General features: G+C 40.5%; 2 protein-coding genes across 3 annotated transcripts in view; one reads left to right on the top strand and one right to left on the bottom strand.

Moving 5' to 3' along the window:
* LOC124165281 (nucleolin-like) overlaps nucleotides 1-23,059 on the top strand; it is a 93,053-nt gene that overhangs the window by 30,668 nt on the left and 39,326 nt on the right. The window lies entirely within an intron of this gene.
* LOC124165280 (dynein intermediate chain 2, ciliary) overlaps nucleotides 2,261-23,059 on the bottom strand; it is a 37,569-nt gene continuing 16,770 nt past the window's right edge. Inside the window, exons 6-11 of one of the 2 annotated variants that reach the window (XM_046542615.1) lie at nucleotides 14,037-14,198; nucleotides 12,490-12,755; nucleotides 8,242-8,419; nucleotides 6,257-6,485; nucleotides 3,162-3,395; nucleotides 2,261-2,529 (exon numbers count right to left, since the gene is read on the bottom strand). In XM_046542615.1, coding sequence (XP_046398571.1) covers nucleotides 2,349-2,529; nucleotides 3,162-3,395; nucleotides 6,257-6,485; nucleotides 8,242-8,419; nucleotides 12,490-12,755; nucleotides 14,037-14,198 — 1,250 coding nt within the window. In that variant the 3' untranslated portion in view covers nucleotides 2,261-2,348. The remainder of the gene's footprint in view (nucleotides 2,530-3,161; nucleotides 3,396-6,256; nucleotides 6,486-8,241; nucleotides 8,420-12,489; nucleotides 12,756-14,036; nucleotides 14,199-23,059) is intronic. The other variant, XR_006866186.1, reaches the window with a different exon arrangement.

Genomic DNA, 23,059 nt, shown 5'->3' with positions numbered 1-23,059 from the left:
CTGTCTCGCTCTTGCTATCATGCGGCGGTGGGCGCGAGCAGTGGCCCGGGAGGTCTTTTCCCGGTTTCAGACGGTCCTCATACCCTACTTGGATGATTGGTTACTCGTCTTCACCTGCGACCAGCAGGCAGCGAGGACTTTAGTATTCGACATAGTGAAATTCCTGGAAGAAGACTTGGGCATCAGCCTCAACAGAAGAAAATGTGTACTTACACCTGTGCAGGTCTTACCGTATCTCGGCGTGAAAATAGACACGCTTGCATCAACTGTGCGACTGACGCCTGGTGCGCTTTCACGTTTACATTTAGCAATTAAGATAATTCCTCGCTTTCGGGCACTTGATATTCCTAAATTAGCTGGTTATATTTCTTGGATATGTTATATTATGCATTTACCGTATTTTCTTATTAGTATTGTGTACCGTCGTAATACGAAGTGGTTAGAAAAGTGCTACGAGGAAGGAATCTTCCACCAAGTACGCCGGTGCTCAGCGTTTAGTGTCTTACGTCGGCTACGCCGACGCCCCCCTTTTTCAGTGGGCTGCTGTGTCTCCCAAATCGGGAATTAAAGTGATTGAACAGTTTAGTGAACAACTCCCGATCTATTACGCCGAAGGTACGGCCGCCCTTAAGGGCATGTTGTATTTATTCAAAATGTACCCGACTTCAGTGATGTTGTTCTTTACGAGTTATGTTTCTCGTATATCGATAACCAGGCGGTGCTTCACGCCGTCCGGAAAGGGTCGGGATTATTATTTAAAAATGACCTGTATTGTTCTGGAGCTACATAAGATCACTAGTCAAACAGCATATGCATGCTTCATGATATTTTGAGTTTAATCGCTATTTATTTACTTTGACAAGGACCATTTTGCAACAATTGTTACAATCAAAAACATTTGGTATCAAAATTATTTGTACTGGTTGTGTTAGAATAAAATCAGCATTTTTGGAAACCGTAGCTCATTTGTCTATGTCAAAAAATGTCACAAAATGGCCAATTTTATCCGTTGGTTGAAAGAGCATGAAGAACGCAAGACACCCCAAGGGGCACAGAACGCACGGCACAACCTTCTAGATTGGCGCACGGCCTTATAAGAGAAATTAGTGAAGAGCTTTAATTGCAAGAACCTCGCATCCGTCACGGCTGCGTGATGCGCGGCGGTGTGGTCACGGATCCTGGAAAGTGGTTTACAAGGATACGTGAAAATCGCAGCACAACGACGAAAACTACATTGCCAGGCATCGCTCCGCGTCAAGTTGCCCAGGACGCGGATCAGCCATCACGTAGACCTCTCGCGCACCGCAATGCTAGGAAACCACTAACACGGGACTGCCGAAACTGGCACGTTATCACGCCGTCGCGTAGCGGTTCTAGGAAACCAGGGATTTATTACTTCACCAGCAAATTTATGGCAAAACCATTGAGTAGCAATGAAATTAAGTGGGGAGTTGGATGGCGTAAAACTTCGAATTAAGGACGAATGCCTTCGTTCACTACGATTAGCAACTTCATTACTCCGCTACCCGCTACCCAATGGTGAAAAACCGTTAAGTTCGTTAGTTTTAGCAAGTTAAATATTTATGTTAGAGAAGATGAATACATAGGACTAACATTCCTAGAGCATCGCATTGGCCAATATTCTAAAATATAATACGAGGGAACGAATGTTATCTTCCTTAACTTGGCTTAAAATACCCCTTTTAAGGTGCAACAGAATTTTCTCAATAATAATAATAATTAAACAATGGCAAATGATGTTAAACGTTTTCGATCTAGTGTTTGCATGTGAAAACTCATTTATTGCCCTATTTTCCATCGTATATCCTTTTTCACTAATTAAGCATTTCTCGAGGGTGGAGATTATTAATTAGTCTGCCGCTGCAAGCGCTATACTCATAAGACCTACTTGGAACCTGTCCTTGTCGGGCGGTATACACTTCCCGATTTCAGTTCTGTATTCGCTCGAGGCTGGTTTTCTACACCGGGCGGTATGATACGGGTGTCATGTCTGCCAGCGTGTCTGTAACGGGTCCTCACAATTGCAGGATATTAGCGTTGATCGCCATCTTCACACCATCTGCAACCGTCTGAGCCCGAGATGTCCAGGAAGTGCAGATGTCCCATCACGTGATAGCGGCCAATGAGTCAGGCCACCGATATTTGAAGTTGACTTCATTTAATTAGGAGGGGTCTTTTGGAAACCTCAAGGTTTTTATACCGAAGACCAAACTTCGGTTTTTGAAAAATAAGCGGGGCATCGGACATTCCCATTTTATTTACAACAGATCCGTACAATAAGTTCTTTGTAGTGAGGAATGATTGCCTTGGAAGCTTTGGTGCTGATTTCATGACGTGGTGCTGATTACATCTGGTGCTGGAGACAATATGGATGGCTCTCTCACCAGGGAGAGCAATTTCTCCAATTTAGTCACCTCTAATTGCATGGGATCATACACTTGACCTTTCTTTGGTGGTTTAGGCTTTTTTCGGAGATTAGGTGATAGCTTCAAGCTGGTAACAATTCCCCTGAAAAGCAACAGTCGTATTTAAATATTTCTTATTCATTCCCCCATTATACCCATTTGTTATTATTTTGCCATTGCTACTTTATATATTCGTTTAATTCGTGCATCCTTCAGTAGTTATAATAAGGTTATCATATTCAGAAGACTGGTTTTCGGGGTTATCACCGCGTAGATTCATCTCTGCAGAAGACAATCGTCTGCAGAGATGAATCTACGCGGTAGCAACCCCGAAAACCAGTCTGCTGAATCCTCACCATACCGCGAAAGCCTACACAAGGTTATCATATTTTGCGGCAGGCCCTGAAATGGAGAAATTAGCAGTTTTCTAGGGCGATTGGATGGAGGCTCTTTTTCTCAAATCTTTCAAGAGATTTTTTTCCTTTTCTGTGTGAGGTTATAACCTAATTTCCGAGTCAAAACTTCAGTAAGCATAGGTCGAAATTCAGTTCAAATTTCACAAGTGTGGGTCCAAATATTACGAAGTTCGGTTATAACGAAGTAAACTCAGCGCCCTCAACTTCATTATATAAGGGCTCCACGGTATATGGAATTTATCTGAGCATAAAAGTAATATATGGATGCGAATCATGAATTACGAGTCAAATGTTCCTAGATATTGTATTACTGGCTTACCTGTCATCTCCCACAATGATGATTGGATGTTTGTGATTAAATGCCACGGTAGTCAGCCGGCTGCGTCTCCTTTGTACCAGTGCTTGTGAGCAGATGGAGTGATATTTGTTGATGGACAGGTCAAAAACATGCGCACGTCCATCCCAGGAGACAGCAGCGAAGGAAGTGCTCGAATAGGGAGCCCACGCCGCATCCCCGATCGGCGAGCCCACATCGAACACAAACAGGGGCTCACTGCAACACAAGGATGAGCACGCTTCATCAGTGATTGAGCAATAGTGAGCAATCCCAGCGGCGCATGAAAATTCAGTGGAGATCACAGTCAAATACCCTCACATTCGAATATGGATCCAAATAGCACATTTCCTCTCTTCCATCATTAATATCCAAGGAATTACTTTGGATTAGGCTGAGATACCCTTACGGAGTCACATCATGTGTGGAAATTCTGCACAGGTAAAATCACGTCCTTTGACCAGGATTCAACGCTGAATCTCCAGAATTCGCCTATCTTGGTATTTTGCCACTTGAACTACCAGTACCATCTTCATTAGTGGAATTTTGTAGGCTTAAGAGGACATGATGGTATATGACCTCTGGCTAGTCTTTTTGGGGGAAGGTGGTAGGAAGTTCATTCAAGACTCCGGCATCTGAAAATTTGGAGGAAGGGTTTTGAAACCATCTCTGTCCACCTCTGACTATGGCCTGACATAAATGCAAAGATAGAGTTTTGAAAGACAGACATGAAATAACTAACAGACAGCATCCAAATGGAAATAAGCAGCCATTAAAATTTATTCTTTACTCGAGATCAACTAAATACAGGGCAGGTTACATTCACCTCATTGGTTTGACAAGGCTCTAACTTGAACCCCTGTAATTACGAGAAAATCTAGTTGAACCTCTTACTGTTACTCTATTTATGGCTCAATTACGTCAAATTATTAGATTTTTTCGAGGCGATAAGCAGGAAAATCAGTATATTACCACAATCAACCTTCAAAGAGGTGTTTTTCCGCATGGTGCCATCTTCACCTTACATTTCAGCTGGAACTTTTCCAAACTAACAAACTCATTATTGTGTACTAAACCATAATAATTGATACTTGAGAATTCTATGGAGGAAAAATCCTTTTCTTTAAATGGAATTTGAACCTGGAGCTACTAAATTTGATAAAACATGCTGTTTGTGGCAATTGTGTCTAGCAGAATAAACCATTTTGTCCTCTAAATCCAATTAAGGAGAAAATGCCTCGGTAGTTCAAGTGGCGGAACATCTGACACAAATTTGGGAGATATGGATTTGTATCCTGGCCTAGACAAATGATATTTTATCAATGGAATGTCGTCACGCCCTAAGAGCACATGTGGATGACTCCGTAAGGTTATGCCTCTGGTCAACTCGTGAAATTTGTTTGAATACCACGAATTCACCATTGTTTGAATTGTACCTAAGCCATATAAAACCGAGGCAGTTGGATAGGGAGCCAGTGCGGAGAGTTAGAACAAGGGGCCTGGAAATGAGCCCCAACCGTCGAATGGGAATTTTGCATACGAAGCGCTACCCTAGGCCAAATTTGTTCTACCGATGCATCCTACCTCTATATAAATATTTTAATAAAAACTGTCATGTCGGAAGTTATTTTCGTATTTACGGCTGTAAGTAAATTGTGATCTAAATGCTTTATACTACGGCAGCCCTTGGATATATACTCTCCTATTGTTAGTTTTACATATAAGAAAGGTGTATGCACCGAAACTACAAAGCTGTTAACCAAGGCCTTGAAAAATTGGAAGCAATACCTAAGTATGAATTACATTTAGTATTTCCTCAGATGTGACGGTGCAGTTTAAGATTTATTTTAATGCAAATGGTTATTCTTGTATTAATATCATAATTTTCTGCAGTAAAATGCCTTTTGTGTATGTATACCATTGATGAAATCCACATAGGTGATCCATGGCCTGCATGAATAAAGATGATCATAAAACTGGCAAACCGATTTGATTAATGCGGGGAGAGTTTCCAATGAGTTATGAAGAGTTGCCGTTTTAGCCATTGCTACCCTAGTTAATAAGGGTTTTTACTTCCTAAATTTCTTACATTCATATTGATCTCTTTTCTTGAGTAACTCGATGAAGTTAACACCTTAAACGACTTTTCTGTTTATCTCAAAGCCAATTAAAGTTACCATAAAATCTACATTAAGGTGTTAATCAAACTATCAATTTGTGAGAAGAGTTCATCTACTTCTATATAATACCCCGCAAGCCGCCTAAAAGGCGTGTGGCAGGGGGTGTTAGGACACCACCCGTTTACAACAAAAAAAATGAAGTGCTCTAACGAGGTTGGGACTAGCGTTTATTAAAGTCCCTTGTGGTTCGGGGGAAAAACGAACTCCCATATCTATCCGTTTGGCAAAACATCTCCCTTAATTTATCGCTTCTATCGGACCTGGAAATATAGTGTGGCTCTAATATTATGTTCTCTGTGTCGCTCTTAAAGATACCCATTCTCAATTGTTCAAGCAATCTAAGCCGAGCGCGCAGCCTCCGAGTCTCCAACGGCTCCCAGCCTAATTCGCTTAACATCTGGGTAACACTGTCTGTACGCCCGAAGCAGTTTTTGACGAAACGCGCAGCCTTCCTTTTTATTTTATTCAGTTCGAGGATTAAGTCTTTCTGCACCGCATCCCATACGCTCAATTACTACGAGTTACTACAGTGGAAAAATAGTATGTATTTGAATCTGGGCAATGGATAGATGTCATCCTATTCAACCATTCTGTCGGGGGATCACCGTTGTTAATAAAAGGAAAAGATAAGTTAAAATTCAGGAGCATAAATGTCATTGTCGCCCAGCAGTTTCCAATGTCACTAATGGTCGCAAGCGACGAATATGATGAAGAACGACAGGTAAAGAGTTCAGTTCAGTCATCACCTACATGTAGTTCATCTTCCCAGCCTCTTTCTACCTGATGGCGAGTACGGGCACCCTTCCACTCCGCCTCCTCTCACAAGCTCCCTAAATATACTGAAAATGCGCAAAATTCAGCTTCAGTTTGGATACTTGAAACGGTGTTGGACTCACTAACCTTCTGTTGTCTTCCCATATCTTGACCCTCCAGTCACCTCCACACGAGAGGAAAATGGAGGGATTGAATGGGTTGTAGCCGATGCAGTGCACGGGCATGTGGTGGGCATCCCAGGTGGAGAGGTAGAGCGACGCGTATGCGGTGCTGCACTTGTAGATCCTCCCCTCCTCGGTGCCAACCAGGAAAATGTTGTGTTCCGTCGGGTGGAAAGCGAATGCCGTGCCGCACGCTGCAAACAAAACACACTCGATATCACTCGGTAAATGCCATTGTTGTGCAACTTGTCTGGAGATTGCTCGATTTTTTTAATTTTATGAAAGAAAAACAATAGTTAACTCTGCGCTTAATTTATTATTGACCACCAGGGTTTCTGCACCGCTGCCATTTTCTAGGTATGGCATCCTGAGGTGGCTATGTGTACACTGTACACGTACAGGTATCCCTCTCTTAACACGTTAGAGATGTGCTCCTAAAATGTGTGGAAAGGTTAAGTGAGAGTTGTATTGTAAATGGCATATTTAACACTTTGGACCATATTGGCTGTCTTCCCGTCAGTGCCTGATTTTTAGAATTTGAGGAGCTGGAACTGTAACATACTGGGTGGTACCACTCCCCTCACCCCTTCTCACCTATTAAAAATAAAATGTTTGCCTGTGTATGGGTAATATTAAGAGAAAGAGCATTGCATTGAATTAAATATGTCAATCAACATGAAAAGCAATAGAGAAAAACAAAAGCCGTTAAAATATTCTCAAAATATTTTTTTCAAAATTCAATATGTTTTCATCATTTTTATTTTTTTGATGTCTCCTTGCGCCTGACAACTATTAGCACTCAATAAGATTGCCAACATGCAGGCATCAAAATCGCGGGTTAGAGACAAGTGTAATTACCGTAGATGTACAAGATTTTGTTCGCCACAGAAGACAAGAAAATCAATTTTATTGAACCGTACAATGTATATATTTTTCTAAACTAAACAGAACTGCGACCTACACATCGGATTTTATTTGATGGCAGTATTTTAGGAATAAATATTTCCGATTCTAGAAATGTAAAATCTTACCATATCTTTACATCAGACAAGTGTAAAAAACATTTTTTACACACGTATATACAACAAAAATTAAAATGACAAGAGCTTTCTCGGGCATCAGGTCAGAAGCTTTTGTACGGCCAAAGTTTGTGTCGGATTGACACCGTCGGGTTTTTGAATAAGAAGACGTTCTGATGACTATGACTTACTCTTGTCTGAGAGAACTTCAAATGTATCAATCGCTAGGAAAACACCAAAAATTAAAACGTATGCCCCGAAATCGTTTGTCTAACGTTGCCTTTGACAACTACTACGTCGCTATCACCGTTCCACTATTACGATATATACGATACTATACGATAATCGAGCCTCCGCGGAACGGAGCTCCGATGCATTCTTCCGGTGTGTTTTCGCATAAATGCCGGTGAATGATTTTTTTTTCAGTGTAATCTTCCTGCATGATATTCTAATTTGCAGAAATACCGGATAATTAGATTAATACGAACGTTTATTTTCCACTTATTAACAAATTTTACCAATTACGAAAGTCACGGTATTTTTTGTTATTAACGGCGAGCGAGGGTCAGGGGTTCACCTACAGGTCTCAAAACTTTCAGGGCTTACTTTTGATCAGTCTCACAACTTTTTTTTCATTGGGCATGATGGATTTGAAAAAAAATCGATTTTTCCGATCTGGCCTATTGAACGTCTCATGCTAACCCCCTTCCCATACACTTCTCCCCCCTTTTCCCTTGTCCAACGCACTCCTTTCCTCCCCATTCCCTCTCATGCTGAGGAAGAAGTCACTACTTCGAAAGCTTTATTTCCCCGTGTGAGTGTTTCTTTTTGTGTATCTATGTTTCGTCACTTGAACCATTTATATTATGTGCTACGTGATTCTCATTTTCCCACAACATTGCGTTTATATATAATGTTACATTTTACTCACCTGTAAGAGGAATTGTAACGCTGTCTGGCCCCGGAATGGGATCAATAGGGAGGGACAAAGTGATGACTAGTGTCCGATTTAGCTCGTTGTTAGCTACAATCCAGCAAAATACGCTCCCGTCTAACGACACGGAGTAGAATGGGATCTCTCCATCTGGCATGTTGGATCCCCATCGAACCTACAAATCAAGCAGAGCACAAACAAATAAGATACTGGATCATCTATGCACGCAGTGGCGCATCTTTACCTCAATCAGTTGAAAAACACTAGATAAAATGTTACATTTTTTGTGGGTACCACTTAGTTAAAGGCGCCTATTACGAACGGCTCACAGCATGCGGTGAGACTCTGCATAGAGTGTCGTGCCGTCCGGAAGCGCGTTAACCGTCCCCGAGCGATTAGGAGTGGCCGCCGTTTGGAGCCTTAAGTGCTGGAGTGACACCTCGGCGGGATACGCTGCCTTTGGGTGCGGTCCAAAGAACGCTACATTCGCTACAAGACGCTACAGGCGGAAGTGCTCCGGAGCATCGGTCCATGGGCGCTACGTTTGCTACGGGAATTTATTTCTAATCAAGTTAAAAAAGAAATAGCTTCCCTTAGCACCAGAAATTGGGAAAGACATTGAAAAATTTACATTTGACAAATCCTGTCCCCCCCCAATGCCACATCTATTTGGCGAACAATAAAATCTCTCAAAGAATCCGACAAAGTCTTTTATCGCCCACTCTCAATTAATTCAGCATTAATTTTCGACCCGATCAAAATAGTTGAAATTCAGGCCGATCACCTTCAAACAACCATGTCTCTTGAAACTTCCTTTTCTCCTATTGAAGAATCAGTAAACGACATTTTTGATAATCTTTCAGCTATGCCTTCTTCTAAAGCTATTTATACTCCTTCTGATATTCGTAATACACTAAACTCTCTTTCTACAAGAAAAGCACCTGGCCTCGACAATGTTAGCAACACACAGCTGCGATATGCCAGTCAATGCTCAAAATTTCCTTTTCTTCTCTCTAATCTTTTCAATGTCTGCTACTCTCTGCCGCACTTTCCTGTCGCTTGGAAACAAGCAAAAGTAATTCTTCTTCCTAAATCCGGCGAAGACCCGAAGGTAATTCTCGCCCTATCTCACTCCTTTCAAATATTTCTAAAATTCTTGAAATCCTAGTCCTTCGCCGTCTCGAATCCTTCTCCACTGCTTTCAAAATCATTCGGCCGGAAGGAGTCGGTTTCAGACGTAACATGTCTGCCCTCCATCAAATTCTCCGCCTGGTTGACAAGATAAGCCACAGTTTCAATCGTCGCCTTTCAACGGACGCAGTATTCCTAGATGTTGAACGCGCTTTCGGCAGAGTATGGCATAAAGGTCTGATTTACAAACTCCACCAATTTAAATTCCCCCATCCGATATTCTTTTCATAAAAAATATCTTTCCCAAAGAAAATTCTGCGTTGCGGAAGCCAAAACAATCTCTTCCTTGTGTCCAATGGAAGCAGGTGTTCTACAAGGTTCGATTCTAAGTCCGCTGTTATTCAAACTTTTTGTCAATGACATGCCACACTCCACAAACACCACATTACACATGTACGCTGATGACACCGCTATTACTGCAACGCCATGGCGAGGAGTCACGAACGCCAACAAACTTAATACACGCCTAAAACTTATTTACAAATGGACACGTACATTGAAAAAAGCGAATCAACGCAAACAAAAGCACACGCGTACACTTTTAGCGCAGACGTAAATTTGCCACACAAACATCACCAAACATAAACAAAATCCGAATACCAAGAGCAAAAACCCAAAAATTTCTCGGCGTCTTGTAAGATGAAAAGCGCTAACATTCAATGACCATATTGCACGAGAAAGACAGGAATAGCCAGGCAAGCTCCAACTTCATTATCCTCCCGCACTTCGCCAGTATCCCACAGCTGCAGAACCAAACTGTACTCGACAATCGTCCGCCCCACTCTACTTTACGGCTGCGAAATTTTCGCAAATTTAAAAAACGATAAGAGAAAAACTGGAAACATTCCAGAATAAAACCCTCCGCCTATTCCTAAATCTACCCCGCCGCGCCCGAATGTCAGACGTCCTCGCCGCCCAGGTCCCCACGATGCAACAATTTATCACCAAAGTAGTTCATAACTTCAAGTCCAGGCTCGGGCCAACCCAAAATGCTCTAGTAACACATATGGAATTATGATCCATCAATTCCAACAACATACAAACTGCCTCAACAAATAACTCGTCTATGAGTCTCTCCTTTGTCTTTACTTCTCGCAATAATAGTTAATTTTTCACTGCATTATCTATTCAAAATTTTGTAAAAAGACTTTAAAAAATTATAGTGAGAAAAAACTGCTGATTACAAAATAAATAAATGATAAAACTAAAAACAAAAAAGTTGTAAATATAAAAAGCATATATACTCCATGGAAACCTACCTTAATCGGTAGAATACTAATAATAATTAGAAAAAATAATAATTATTATTATAATCACAAAATAAAAAGCTCATGCCAAAAAATGTATTATATTTAAGTTTCTGTTCACACAAACACCACACCACATACGCAACACATTCACTGGTGAAAAATAATTAATGTTATGTGAACTGGCTGGTTAGGGTGAATATAAATGAACCGGGACAGCATAATCACTACAAATAATGATTGAGCCTTTTTGAGCAATAGGTGCATCTGATGTTAATTTTCGTTTATTCCTTTGTTGCATTTAGCATCTTTCTTGAACCAAAAACAAGATTTCCCAAGGTTGATTAAACGAATTGAGAAATAAGACAAAATATATCGTTTATATAATTATTAATTAAAATTTCTAAGGTTCCCTAATCTTGTAATTTTGGCGAGAAAGTACTTTTCCAGCCACACCAGTGTGTAGCGAAAGACAATTTTCAGCTGGCAGTAGATAATACTGTAACACGGAGACTTGTAAATCTCCTGCCTGAGCATGTAGAACCATTGGTTTTTTCTGCATGAGAATTTGAAAGGATAAAATATTTCATGATTAATTTACGTATATAATATTTTTTGCAATTGTGTAAGTGCCTTTACTTCCTAGCAGTTTGGACACATATATTCATTAAATTGTCGACATATTACTAGAGGTTGATTCATTTAAATTGCGCCTATGGAACTGATTAAGACACATTACTTTTAATTCATCTCCTAATTCTGACATAACATTCAACGTTCCTCCTTATGACGAAGTTAAGTATACCGGGACTGGCCACGGTGATAACTTTACGGGAGTCGGCCGGAAATCGAGGGATCCGGGTTCGAATCCCGGTCAAGGCGAATGATTTTTTCTCTGTGGAATTTTCGCACAGTTCCTCCTTATCTTTTCCTTTTTGCATCAGGTGAGCATTCATATTTGAAAATTCGGAAGGGGATTGGAAAAACGCGAATATGTTGGAGCACGAATTGTTCTATTGCATGGTTCACAAATTACCATACTCGACTCGACTCAATACTCACGAGTAGTTTTCAACTCGACTCGATTTTCGACTCGAGATCAAAAAGTACCACTCGCAGATCCCTAGTATGCTCCACTCTTCAATTGGATAGTTATTCAATTTTTCACTCCAGCTAGAATGTCATGCGTCCACTACATGAGCGACCGTAGGACCAGCAAAACGGTCATCCAAAAGAAGACGGACCATGCAAAAGAAGGGGACAGGAATAATTTAGGTGGATTTTCCCCCCTCCATCCCAACTCCAAACTTCCTTCCCTTTGTGGTGACTACGTCTGCGATGCATTCTCTAAGGAGACAACTGTCACGGGCCACGCAACCGCTGATTTTCTCTCAACAACTGAAAGTTGCGGACTGAGATAAGGCTTTGAAGTCGGAAATTTACTCGATACAGGATAATATTTAGATCTGCAGGCAGAGCCCTATAGTTCATAAGAAAATGTCAGGGAGATTTTGGATGCTAATGCCTATGGAGACCAAGCCATAATAACCGTTGGGGTTTCCGTAAAAACCATCGAAATTAAATTCAGCAGTTTGCAAACAAACTTTAAAGCTTAATTTATGGTTTTGGGAATTGACTAAGAATTACGAGTGTAGGCAACCCACATATCACCCAAGACTTCCTTAAACAAATTTATGGCTGCATGGTTGGGTACTAAGTATAGGTAAGGCCACAAGACCTGTATCTTGATATCCATGAACATGTGGAAGCCTAAATTAGGATCATGTCATTGAATGCCAGTACTTACTTGCCAAACTGCTTTTGCGTGCTTATTCGCCACAGAGTCACTTCGATAGAGAGGTTTATCAAGCACATGCGGCGGGGCTTTCTGAATGGAATAGACGGCCACGTTGCCGTCAACGAGGCCAACAGCAATCAAATATGGCTGGCCCTGCGGGTGGAAATCAATGCTGCACACTCCAGTCCACAGCCACGCCACATATTCTGGGTGCGACGTGTTCTTCAAACTGAACAGGCAAACACTCCCCTCTGCAGGCTGCTTGGAGAAGTCAACTTGAAGAGAGAGAGGTGAAGAATATACTTTTAAGATTGTTTTCACGAGTTGATTCAGTTTTTATTTAAGTTTTTATTGAGAGGAAAAAAGAGATCAAAAAGTACAACTCGCACATCCCTAGAACACTCCACTCTTCAATTGGATAGTTATTCAATTTTTCATTTTTTAACTGTTCAAAAGGAGGAAACCTAGGATTTATTCCAAATCATAAGAATAGGATGTTGCTTTCTTAAATCTTTCCTTGAGAGAACAAGAACGCATCTCTTGTATTTTACAATGGGTTGTTGAACTTAAAATGGAAAGGAATTCCATTGAGCCGTGGTATTTACATGCAAGGGATGGGAGAGGTATCAGTGGTGGAGGATGGGAACTCAGGCTGTGCTGAGTGGGCGTATCCTTGTGGTATGGGCGTGCGATTGTCAGCAGTGGGGAAATGCGAAGGGAGCTAATGTTATTGGGTAATGAGAAGTCTTTTGGACACAGAGCAATTGTTCCATGTTGCATCACTCTCGCCAAGCCATTCATATTGTGGCACTTGTTTAGAATCAAGCCATCCTTAAACAAAGGGCTCCGCTGCATAGTAGGTGCTGGGAAATGAAGTTTCCGTCCTGAGGATGGAGATACATACAAACTCACACTTAGAGTACCTCCAAGTGGACCTCTTTCCGATAGCTTTTCTCTCTCGGCACCAACGAATCAGTGAATGACATTTGGGAAAACATTTGAAGCGGACTCCAGGCAGCCGCTAAAGAAGTTCCATTTACATAGATCATGCAAGACAAGTGCATAACGAGCGAGAGAACATCTCTATCATAAGTACATAAAAACTTCCCGAGCGCTGTCGAACTGGGGAACATTACGACGCCAAACTAGGGGACCCTTACATTACATAATTCCACATGGGGCCGCCTAAGGTTGTAACAATGGGTTTATCTCGTAGACGAGCAATGACAAAAGTCACAATGCGGGTCAGTGATGCTAACAGTAGGTAACATCACAATCCTCATCAGTTACACCATTAAGCCTAAGTGTAGCTTACACGTCCATCAATTGGGAGATCCGGATTTAAATCTTACCTAAGCTCAATGATTTTTTTCATGGCACCCATGATGTAAAGAACTTTGCTTCACTGCAATTGACTTCACATAAATTTACCTGTCACACCTGTTTGTACCTGTCTATGCTTTGGGGAAGTGTTGCCGTTTTTCTTGGGAGAAAATTGGCGAAGAAATTTGAAGGAACAAGAGCAGAAGGAATGATTGTTAAGGTTTTATACTCACAGGAACCATACCCAACTGCGAAAAGATCCTTGTATTCTGGATTCCAAGAGAGGGCAGTCACATTCATTTTTCGTGTGCGGTCGTAGCTAAATTTCCAAAGTGGCAGCAAGGTCCCTTCTTCTTCTCTGTATTCATCTGATGGATCCTCCCAGTACTTGAAATCTGTCAAATAAATGCGGCATTTTGTAATTGCAATGGGCAGAAGCTCGTACACCAATTTTTTTCTATTGTTCATTGTGATAGATTTTGAAATATGATGTGACCCATCAATCACACTTTCCTTTGGAGCCATTTGCGGCGAATAATCGCTGGCTTTAGCCCTTTCACAGATTAGTTGATAATGTCACGAACCCATGTTGAGCATGTCGCCATGTCATACTAATCATTGGCCTTGTGCATGGATTTGTGAAGTTCTTAAGTCTCGATAGCCATTCCCTCCCTCACTGAAAAGTTCTCCCTATACGAACCAAAACTCTAATGATGTCTCCAAGTCATTGAGATTGGCTGAAACACAGTCGTTTTATTCTTATCTTATTAGAGAATGGTTGATGGGGGAAGATTTTTATTTTTCTATCTTTCCCTTCCATCGACCGCACTCTCATACAGAATGGAAAGTTTGATCGTAGACCCACAGTCAGAAACAAGAAAAAAAGAATGGCCTCTTTCGCCAATTTAATTTACTGTCGGTTGAAAAATAGTTTAGAAAACATTGAGATCTGTATTTGACCATTTTCGATGAGTACTTCTCGAGGTAGTTGCGGCAAAAAGTGATGGCCATTTTTAACTTTGGCAGATAAGTTGATGGATTTTACCGAACGCTACCAAGGTGGTCAACACTCCTCCCAAGCTTCTCCATATGGCGTGGTTCCCACATTCTTGTGATAGCCTCCCTCCCTAAGCGCTTCTCCCTCAACGACTTGTTAGTGGACTGGAACTCTAATGGCATCACTAACTCATGAAAAGTGAGTGGTGACTTTTGGAATGAGTGGGATTGCAGTGAGGGCTTAAAGAGAAAACACATCCTTCTGGTAAGTGTCAAGCTCCATAATAACCTCAGATAATTCATTCTAATAATGTGTTGTCTCAGTTATTTGTAAGCTCATAAAAAGGAATCATAGCCCACCAAAGCATGAAAACTCAAAACTCAATGGAAGGTGCCTGGGGTTAAAATTCGCACATGCTTTTTGGTGATCATCCCATCCCATTATCACAATTGATATTTTTTACATAAGCATTCACTGTTGCATATTGCTCCTGGCAAATAACCGTATTTGTATGACAGCAAATAACCGTAACATTTGTTTGTGAATCTTACACTGTGCCATAGCGCGGTTTTAAGAAGTCGACAATCTTTGATGAGTATATCTTTTATGTTATTTATTCCCATATTACCGAAAATAGCTCATATTAGTCTTTACATCAGGGTTTTTCAAGAATTTAACTATTATACGGGCACGAACAACCATGTCCTGGATTGGGGAAACCTACCCTGGTGGGACTCGAACCCGCGACCTGTTGTTTGGCAGGCGACGACTTCACCTTGCCGCCACAGTGCACAGTGGGCGGAAATCAAAAAAGGCCGGAAAAATCTCAAAGTGGCTTTTTTGAGTTATAAACTTGAAACTTCGCAGGTATACTAAAAATGATTGAAATTTATGAATATGTACTTCATTTGAAATAATTATTACCCGTTAATGAGATACAGAGGCTCAAACGTGAGCAAATTTCCATAAAAACGCACGTCTTCAATTTTCTCTGAGAATATTCCAATGTAAGTAGATGGCGAAGTTAAAGGTTAATTCTTACGGAATAAAAAACCACATAATCTGTTGATATTTTTTTTTTTTAATTTTCCTTAATCTTTAAGAATATCATCGATAAATTCTTACCATGCAGTTACAAAATGGCGGACACTGTTTTTCGACAAAATTTTACATTAAAGTAGAGTTTCAAATGGGTTTTCGGCAAAGTCACTTCGGCAAAGTAACAAATATGAGAGCATTATTTAAAGATTTTTTGAGGTGTATATGCAGTTACCTTTGAAATAAGTTTGCGACGCCAGAAATTACATTGATTTTTAGGTCGCGCGGCAGGGTTCGTCTCCGTGCGTCGGGAGTTGGATTAGCCGCGACGCAGTAAGGTTGATACTGTTTGGGTTTTAACGCTCAGAATTGACCGTTTTTAAGTTTTGCTTCAAGATTCTTAAATAGTCTATGGTAAAGACAGTGGAGGATTTTCAACCGACGTAAGGGGGCGTTTCATTGAAGTTCATTTAGTTTTCTTTGGACCATACATATATGAAAAGCGTTCAAACCTCGAAAAGTGAGTTGTTTTCCTGGGATACATGCAAAAAGACCTCCCAGAAAGACACCAGCTGAGACCCTTATACCTTCATTACTCTCCGATCCCCAACCCCCAGGATTCTAGTGCGAAAACGGTGGTGAAGACCGTCAAAGGCTCCGCTCCGTTTGAGTTCCCTTGAGTGCGCAGAACTCGTGAAAGTGGTTTGAATTAGTTTGTAGAGAGTGCAAATGCTCCACTGCAGTGGCTCGAAATCGGAAGTCGCCGGACAGAAGTCTAAAATGACCTTAGAATTAGATAGAGACTTGAAACTTAGCGCAAATACTCATAAATGATAACTAGTGATACGTGAACATCGCATATGCGACAAATGCGATACACGTGAATAAATACGACATAGGCGCGATGACTGGACTTTTATGATATTTAAACCGCAGATTCGCCTTTTCGATGACAAAATTAGTAAACTTATAGTGGAGCCCGCCCCTCGCTACGCTACCGGAAGTTGGCCCTTAATGCTTCATAGATGGTCACATGCATTTTCATCGACAGCCACTAGAGAGGTTGAGAGAAAACCCTGGTAGATTCCGCGATGCTAAGCAAATATTTCTTTTCATCTGCAAAGAAAACACTGAGTTTGGTAATTCTGCACTCCACACAATCTGAACATCAGTTAGCATCGTGGATGCGGAGAGGTTTTTCAGCCAGTACAATCCAATTGTGACTGACAGACGCAACCGGTTCAAGGAAGAAAGGGTTGAAACTTGTTCAACGTTGATACTCAACTGGTGTAAATGATATTCAGGCTACTTATTTCATTTTCGATTATTTACTTTATATATTATTCTTTAATATATTATTGTTATACCCCAAAGTGATTTAAACTATTCCGTATTATTTCAAATAAATGTGTTTCATCCCACTTCGTCGTCAGCTACTATTGATACATTATGAAAATAAAGGAAAAATTAGATGCTACAAAATGCTATAAACTGCAATTTAAAATGTTATAAAATGAAAGTGCTATTTTCACGTATCTCTAATGATTACCAATCATAGATTTATACACCATTTTGCATCAATACGATCCGTTACTGAGTTACAGTGGCCCAAGCATGACCAATTTTTCAAAAACACACGCTATCTCGATTTTATTCGAAAATCTTTAAACTTAAGCTGGTGACGTAGCGTTGGTAAAATGTTTATGGAATAAAAAACGCAACATTCCTATGCCCATATTTTCTATGAATTTTTTTAAGGTTTTGCAACGCAAAATGGCAGGCCCGTTTTTCACGTGAAATTTCACACAAAGTAGACATTATCTTTCGTTTATAAAATATATAAGTCGGGAAATTTGAATCACAGTATAAAATAGGGATTTCTTAGGAGTTCCAAGGAGAAATCTTGGTAAAAAGTTTGCGACGAAGGAAATGAGAGCGATTTTTCGATCGCGCGTCAAGGCTGAGCTACACGATACACGCCACGGGACCATGAGCCTCGGTAACCGAGGTCGATTTTTCAAGATTTCTGAACCTTTATTCTTGAAAATCGTCACTTCAAGCTTGGCATATCGTCAGTATAAACTATAAACACTAAAATGGGGATATTTGCCAGAATTATGGATCGGTCGACTTGACCATTTAACGCATTACTTAAGTGAAAATACTAGGGATTGGATATTTGTCAGAACAATCCCACGTGTAAGAAATTTGCTTCTGGTAATGAAGCAGAGTTAAGAGATAAAGTCGGCATGCTTAAGAGAAAGAAAAATAAACTGTTTCTGCGGAAGGTAATAACCAATACCCTTTTTCCCATTCTACCCCTAAAATCTGGTCTGTCAACATGTGGCATCAATCCACATGCTGCTTCTTGGAAGCCGACTTAGCTGTAAATGAACTACTTTTTTACGTATTGCCCCTTTTTAAATGTCTCAAAGATCCATTAGAGGGAAATAATACCTATAATGATGTCTTAAACATCGTTAATTTTGAAATTATTTGATACGAAAATGTGACCGAAATACCACGCTCCGAAGAAAATTTCAAAGATTGAAACTGTCATCGGAGAATGACATGGAAGTGATTACCTTTAATTTAAACTTATATTTAGAGATCATGTGGTGTTTAGCAATTGTAGAGACGGCGATGATGATGATCGTGTCTTTAGCGAAGTGCTGCTACTGTCTTGCCCCTGAAGGTGACGAAACTATACGTATCATGTGACGGCCTCGTCATGATTCCGGCTCTTCTATATATTCTATGCTCTCACTTCAAAATAAATTAATTTTCTCTACCTTTTCGTTTACTTTATGATAGAATGTAACAAAAGTCTCCCTTATCACAACCAGCAAGATCTCATCACCAGCTATTTGTTTTAGAAGTTGGAGATGTATTCTTCTATGGACTGGCAAGGTGAATTGCGAAGTTGGTTCCAAGTGGCAACTCTTCCGCACACGGCAAATTTGATCCTGAGAAAAGGTAATTTTTCGGTTCACCCTCCTGTGAATGCCACCTGTATCCTGCAAATCTATGCTTCTTCTCAAAACGTGTAAATGTGGACATTGCATACTGAGCAAGGATACGATTACTTCTAGGTCTGAAGGCATCCAATTAATTAAAGTCCATTAGTTACGTGAGGCATTTTCAGAGTGACGAGGTCGAGTTGAATCTCACAATGTGTGAGAGGAAGGGGTCTTAATAAAACCTATTTTTTTCTGCAAGAAACAGGGTGTATTTGAACCCTTAAAATACAGATATTATTCTTGAATGTCATGAAGCAGGAAATTTCTGCATGCTCTTTTTGATTTCTGGTGAGAGTCTGAAATTTTAATTTACTATTACTGAGTATTTTAATTCATTTCATGTGCTATAATAATGTTTAAATTGACCGTAGATGCTCAAATACTTGATATGACATCCAAAAAAAGGAAGGAAATTCCAATGGCTGGCAAATTTCTAATTTTAGAATTTTAATTATTTCCTGAAATACCTTCCATTTCTGCAAATACATTACATTTCAATTTATATTTTAGTTTTGGCCTTGTCAAAGTGTTATATGACCCATCACTCTATTTCCTTTCTGAGAATAGGCCATCTATTCCATGAACATATTGAGTAAGATCGAATGTTGGCGTGTTAACCTTGTGAAGAAAACAAAGGCAATTATCCTCTCTTTTTTTATAATTTTCCTCTACTTATTACAGCGTACTCCAAATATCACTATCAAGAGCAGTCTAAGTGACGAGCAGCAAGCCTCACACACATAATGTTGGGAAGGGAGACATAGACTTTTGCGATGGCCCGGATCAGGAGCCATATCCAGTAGGGATGAGTCGATTCCAAACGTCGATTCTCGATTCCACCGATTCTCGGGCACGGAATCGGAATCGAGAATCGATCGCCTAAAGTCGACTCCGATTCCATCGATTCCAGGAAGATAAATGTTTTGAGCATAGACTTTAAGTTTGGGGCATAATGGCTGCCACACACCTAAGCGGCCGCGGTGTCAGCCTTGCCCGCGTGAAGGATACGCCCGGCACGCGGGTGCTGCGACGAACATGCCTAAGAGGCCTCGGAAACATGAAAATGTCGGCAAGAGCGACAAACCGACGAACCCTGAAATGGCGCGTGTTCATGAGCAACTCTCAGAGAAAAATAAATTGGAAACCACGGAATCGGGAAGCAATGCATTCGTTTTCCGTTCTTTTATTAACCGCTAGTCACGGAAAATCAAATTATTGCGATTATGAATCACATTCGGAGAATTCATCTGGACAACCAATTTTAAAGTATTATAATAGATCGAAATATATTTATTTTTTTTCGAATGATATTTGAAGTCTGATGATAATAAAAACTTGCAGAGAGCGAGTTTTCCTGTGAAAACAAGTTTCTTATAAATATGCGCTGAGAGCGGGTTTTTGTGTACATGTAACTTTTTTAGACTAACACGCGTCTGCGTCAATAATAAAAAAAATTAGACACATTCGCGTTTGTATAGCCCAGTTTCATCAATGCAACCCTTGAGAAAGTTGATACTTGCTTGGCATAAGCCGCCGCGGCCTCCAGGTGGACTCGACAGTTTGCGTTCGACCGCCACCGCCCACCCGCCAGGCTGCTCTGGTATGTATGGACGCAATTAATGCTAGATTACTGCTTAGCCACCGCGGCTATTGTTATTTTTAGGGATGGTCGGATCGGATACCTCGGATCCAAATATCCGCGGATATTGCCCTTCATCGGATACATCGGATCCAAAGTCGCGGAAGACATCGGATCTGGATCCGAAATTTCAAATAATAGCTTCAGTGAATGCAACGCCCCATCAGGGTGGAAAGAGTTCCGATTCTCTCTTCGAATGCGCCGTCGCATGCGATTCTTGTCCTACTCATGAGCCGTTTTGTTTGAAAGCTCTCGCAGACGTTACGAGTAGAATTTCAGCCGTGGCCAGGATTTTCAGCCAGAAAATAAAAAAGGCAAAATACGACTGACACATAGTGTGACTCTTCCCAAGAGATTGAACAATCATCGGGGGAATCTCAGCGCCATAGGATAATAACCACGTCAAAAGTAACTACGTCGCAGATTTCAGAAAACCATCCTCGGCCGTCCATCAGCCCGTGCCTCTGTTGTTTTTTTTCGTATCCGAAATCACACGGACCAAAAATCATTGTCTTCTAAGGAAAATATCAAATCACACGAAAACAATTGAAGCGTGTTTCATCCCTAACTCGTCTCACCAACTGACCTTTTTTGGCCTACCTGCTTCAATTCTCCGTTTCTAGACGACAAATGCTAGGTGAGTGACTTTCTGGGCCCGGAGATATCTTGATAGCTTCGACAATTAGATGACATGCATCAGATTCAAAAAAGAATTAGACCAAACGAGACGCATTCCTGACGATATTTATGTTTATTTTTCAGCTCTAATTGATTGCAACTCAGTTTTCTATCTACAATACTACAATTAGACTTTACTGATATGCAACATTGTCCAAACAGCACAATTTTCAAAGAAACAAGCGCAGCAATAACACCTCAAACAATAAGAGACGGATTGGAAACGCCAACTACATAAATCACGTAGCGCGCCCGGCTTCGCTTTGAAGGCAACGACGTGACTGAAGCAAGATCTGACTTCTTCATCCTTGACTCCCTCATTTGTAGCCTTGTTGTTTGAAATACGGAGGGAGCGCGCTCCTTCCTCTCCACCTCTTCTTCACGCGCTCCTTCCCAGTGGCGTAGCCAGGGGGAGGGTCCGGACGCCCCCCCCCCCGAAATATAAAAACACAATTATTATCCTTCACAAAAGAAAACAAAATATTGAAAAATCAGGAATTTACAAAAATTTTCTTTAACAAATTAAGCTTTTTCGATTATAAAAAGTTTAAGTTAGTGTTAAAATGTTTAAAAAGTGTTTAAATGTTAAGTTAAAATTAGTTTTAAAACCCATTATTGGTTCTGGATCCCCCCGAACGTAATTCCTGGCTACGCCACTGCTCCTTCCTCTCCACCTCTCCTTTACGCGCTTCTGCTGCCCACCCCTTCCTCATGCTGAGCGGTTGAGCACCTCGTCGCACGTGACGTTAATGCCGTTTTAAATACTGTTAATTGTGTTGCTAATTGCGCAGTTGCAATTCAATTTAATGATACACCGATAAAAATTTCTTAAATTGTGTATAAATATTTCCATTGAGATAAAGAGAACCAATGAATGCCGTGTGCGTGCACTGTGGCGTAAGTTATCGCGAGGATGTGCTAAATCCACCTCACCATACTGAAGCATTTTCGGGTGAAACACAAGTCCGTATGCGATGAGAAAGTAAAATTCGGGGGAAACGTGCGTTAGGAAAATTTGAATTCAGTCGATGGCCAGGGGTAGCCAGGAATTATGTTAAGGGGGGGTCCAAAACCAGGGGGGGGGGGGGGATTTTTAAACAACAGGGTACAAAGGAGAGGGTTTCAAACTAATTTTAACACCCTTCATAATAGAAAAAACTTCATTTTTCAAAGATTCATTTTTTTTCATTTTTGAAAATTCATCATTTTTAAATATTTTGTTTCCTTTTATGAAGGAAAGTAATTCTGTTTTTATATTTTGGGGGGGTCCTCTCGCTACGCCACTGGTCAGTGGTTCATCCTAAGATTTTTCCTATTTTCATTTCCACACCCAAACGTAACAGTTTAGGCCCTGAGTATGTAAAGATGATTTAAAAAAGCAACTTGAATGCCCATAAAATAATTTTTAATTTATAAAAATATTAAGATGTGTATGAAAATCTAAAAATCATTCCATTGATTGTATGTACCCAGAATAAACTTGAATAATGACTTTGTTTAATGACGGGAATTTGAAAATTCATTTGGATTCGAAAATATCCGATACGAAAGATTTGGCTCCAAAAATCCTGGATCCGTCCATCCATTCTATTATTCCATTCTATTTTTATCTATCTATTTTATTCCATTCAAATATTAAATTTTAATGACAGCAATGCTACAGATGATCAAAATCCCACCTGTTAGAAGGAACAAGAATCGATGGAATCGGAATCGAGAATCAGGAATCGATTTGAAGGAATCGGAAATGGATTTGGAATCGAAAAAAAGTGGAATCGACTCATCCCTACTATCCAGTAACTACGTCTCCTCGTTTCCAAGATTTCAGAATCGCACTTTCTGTTTCTGTAACTAAGAAGCACTTTTTTGCTATCCACTGTGCTA

The sequence above is a fragment of the Ischnura elegans genome, chromosome 9, assembly GCF_921293095.1.
Source record: "Ischnura elegans chromosome 9, ioIscEleg1.1, whole genome shotgun sequence".
NCBI classification, from domain to species: Eukaryota; Metazoa; Arthropoda; class Insecta; order Odonata; family Coenagrionidae; genus Ischnura; species Ischnura elegans.
This window is presented reverse-complemented; position numbering and strand designations above follow the sequence as displayed.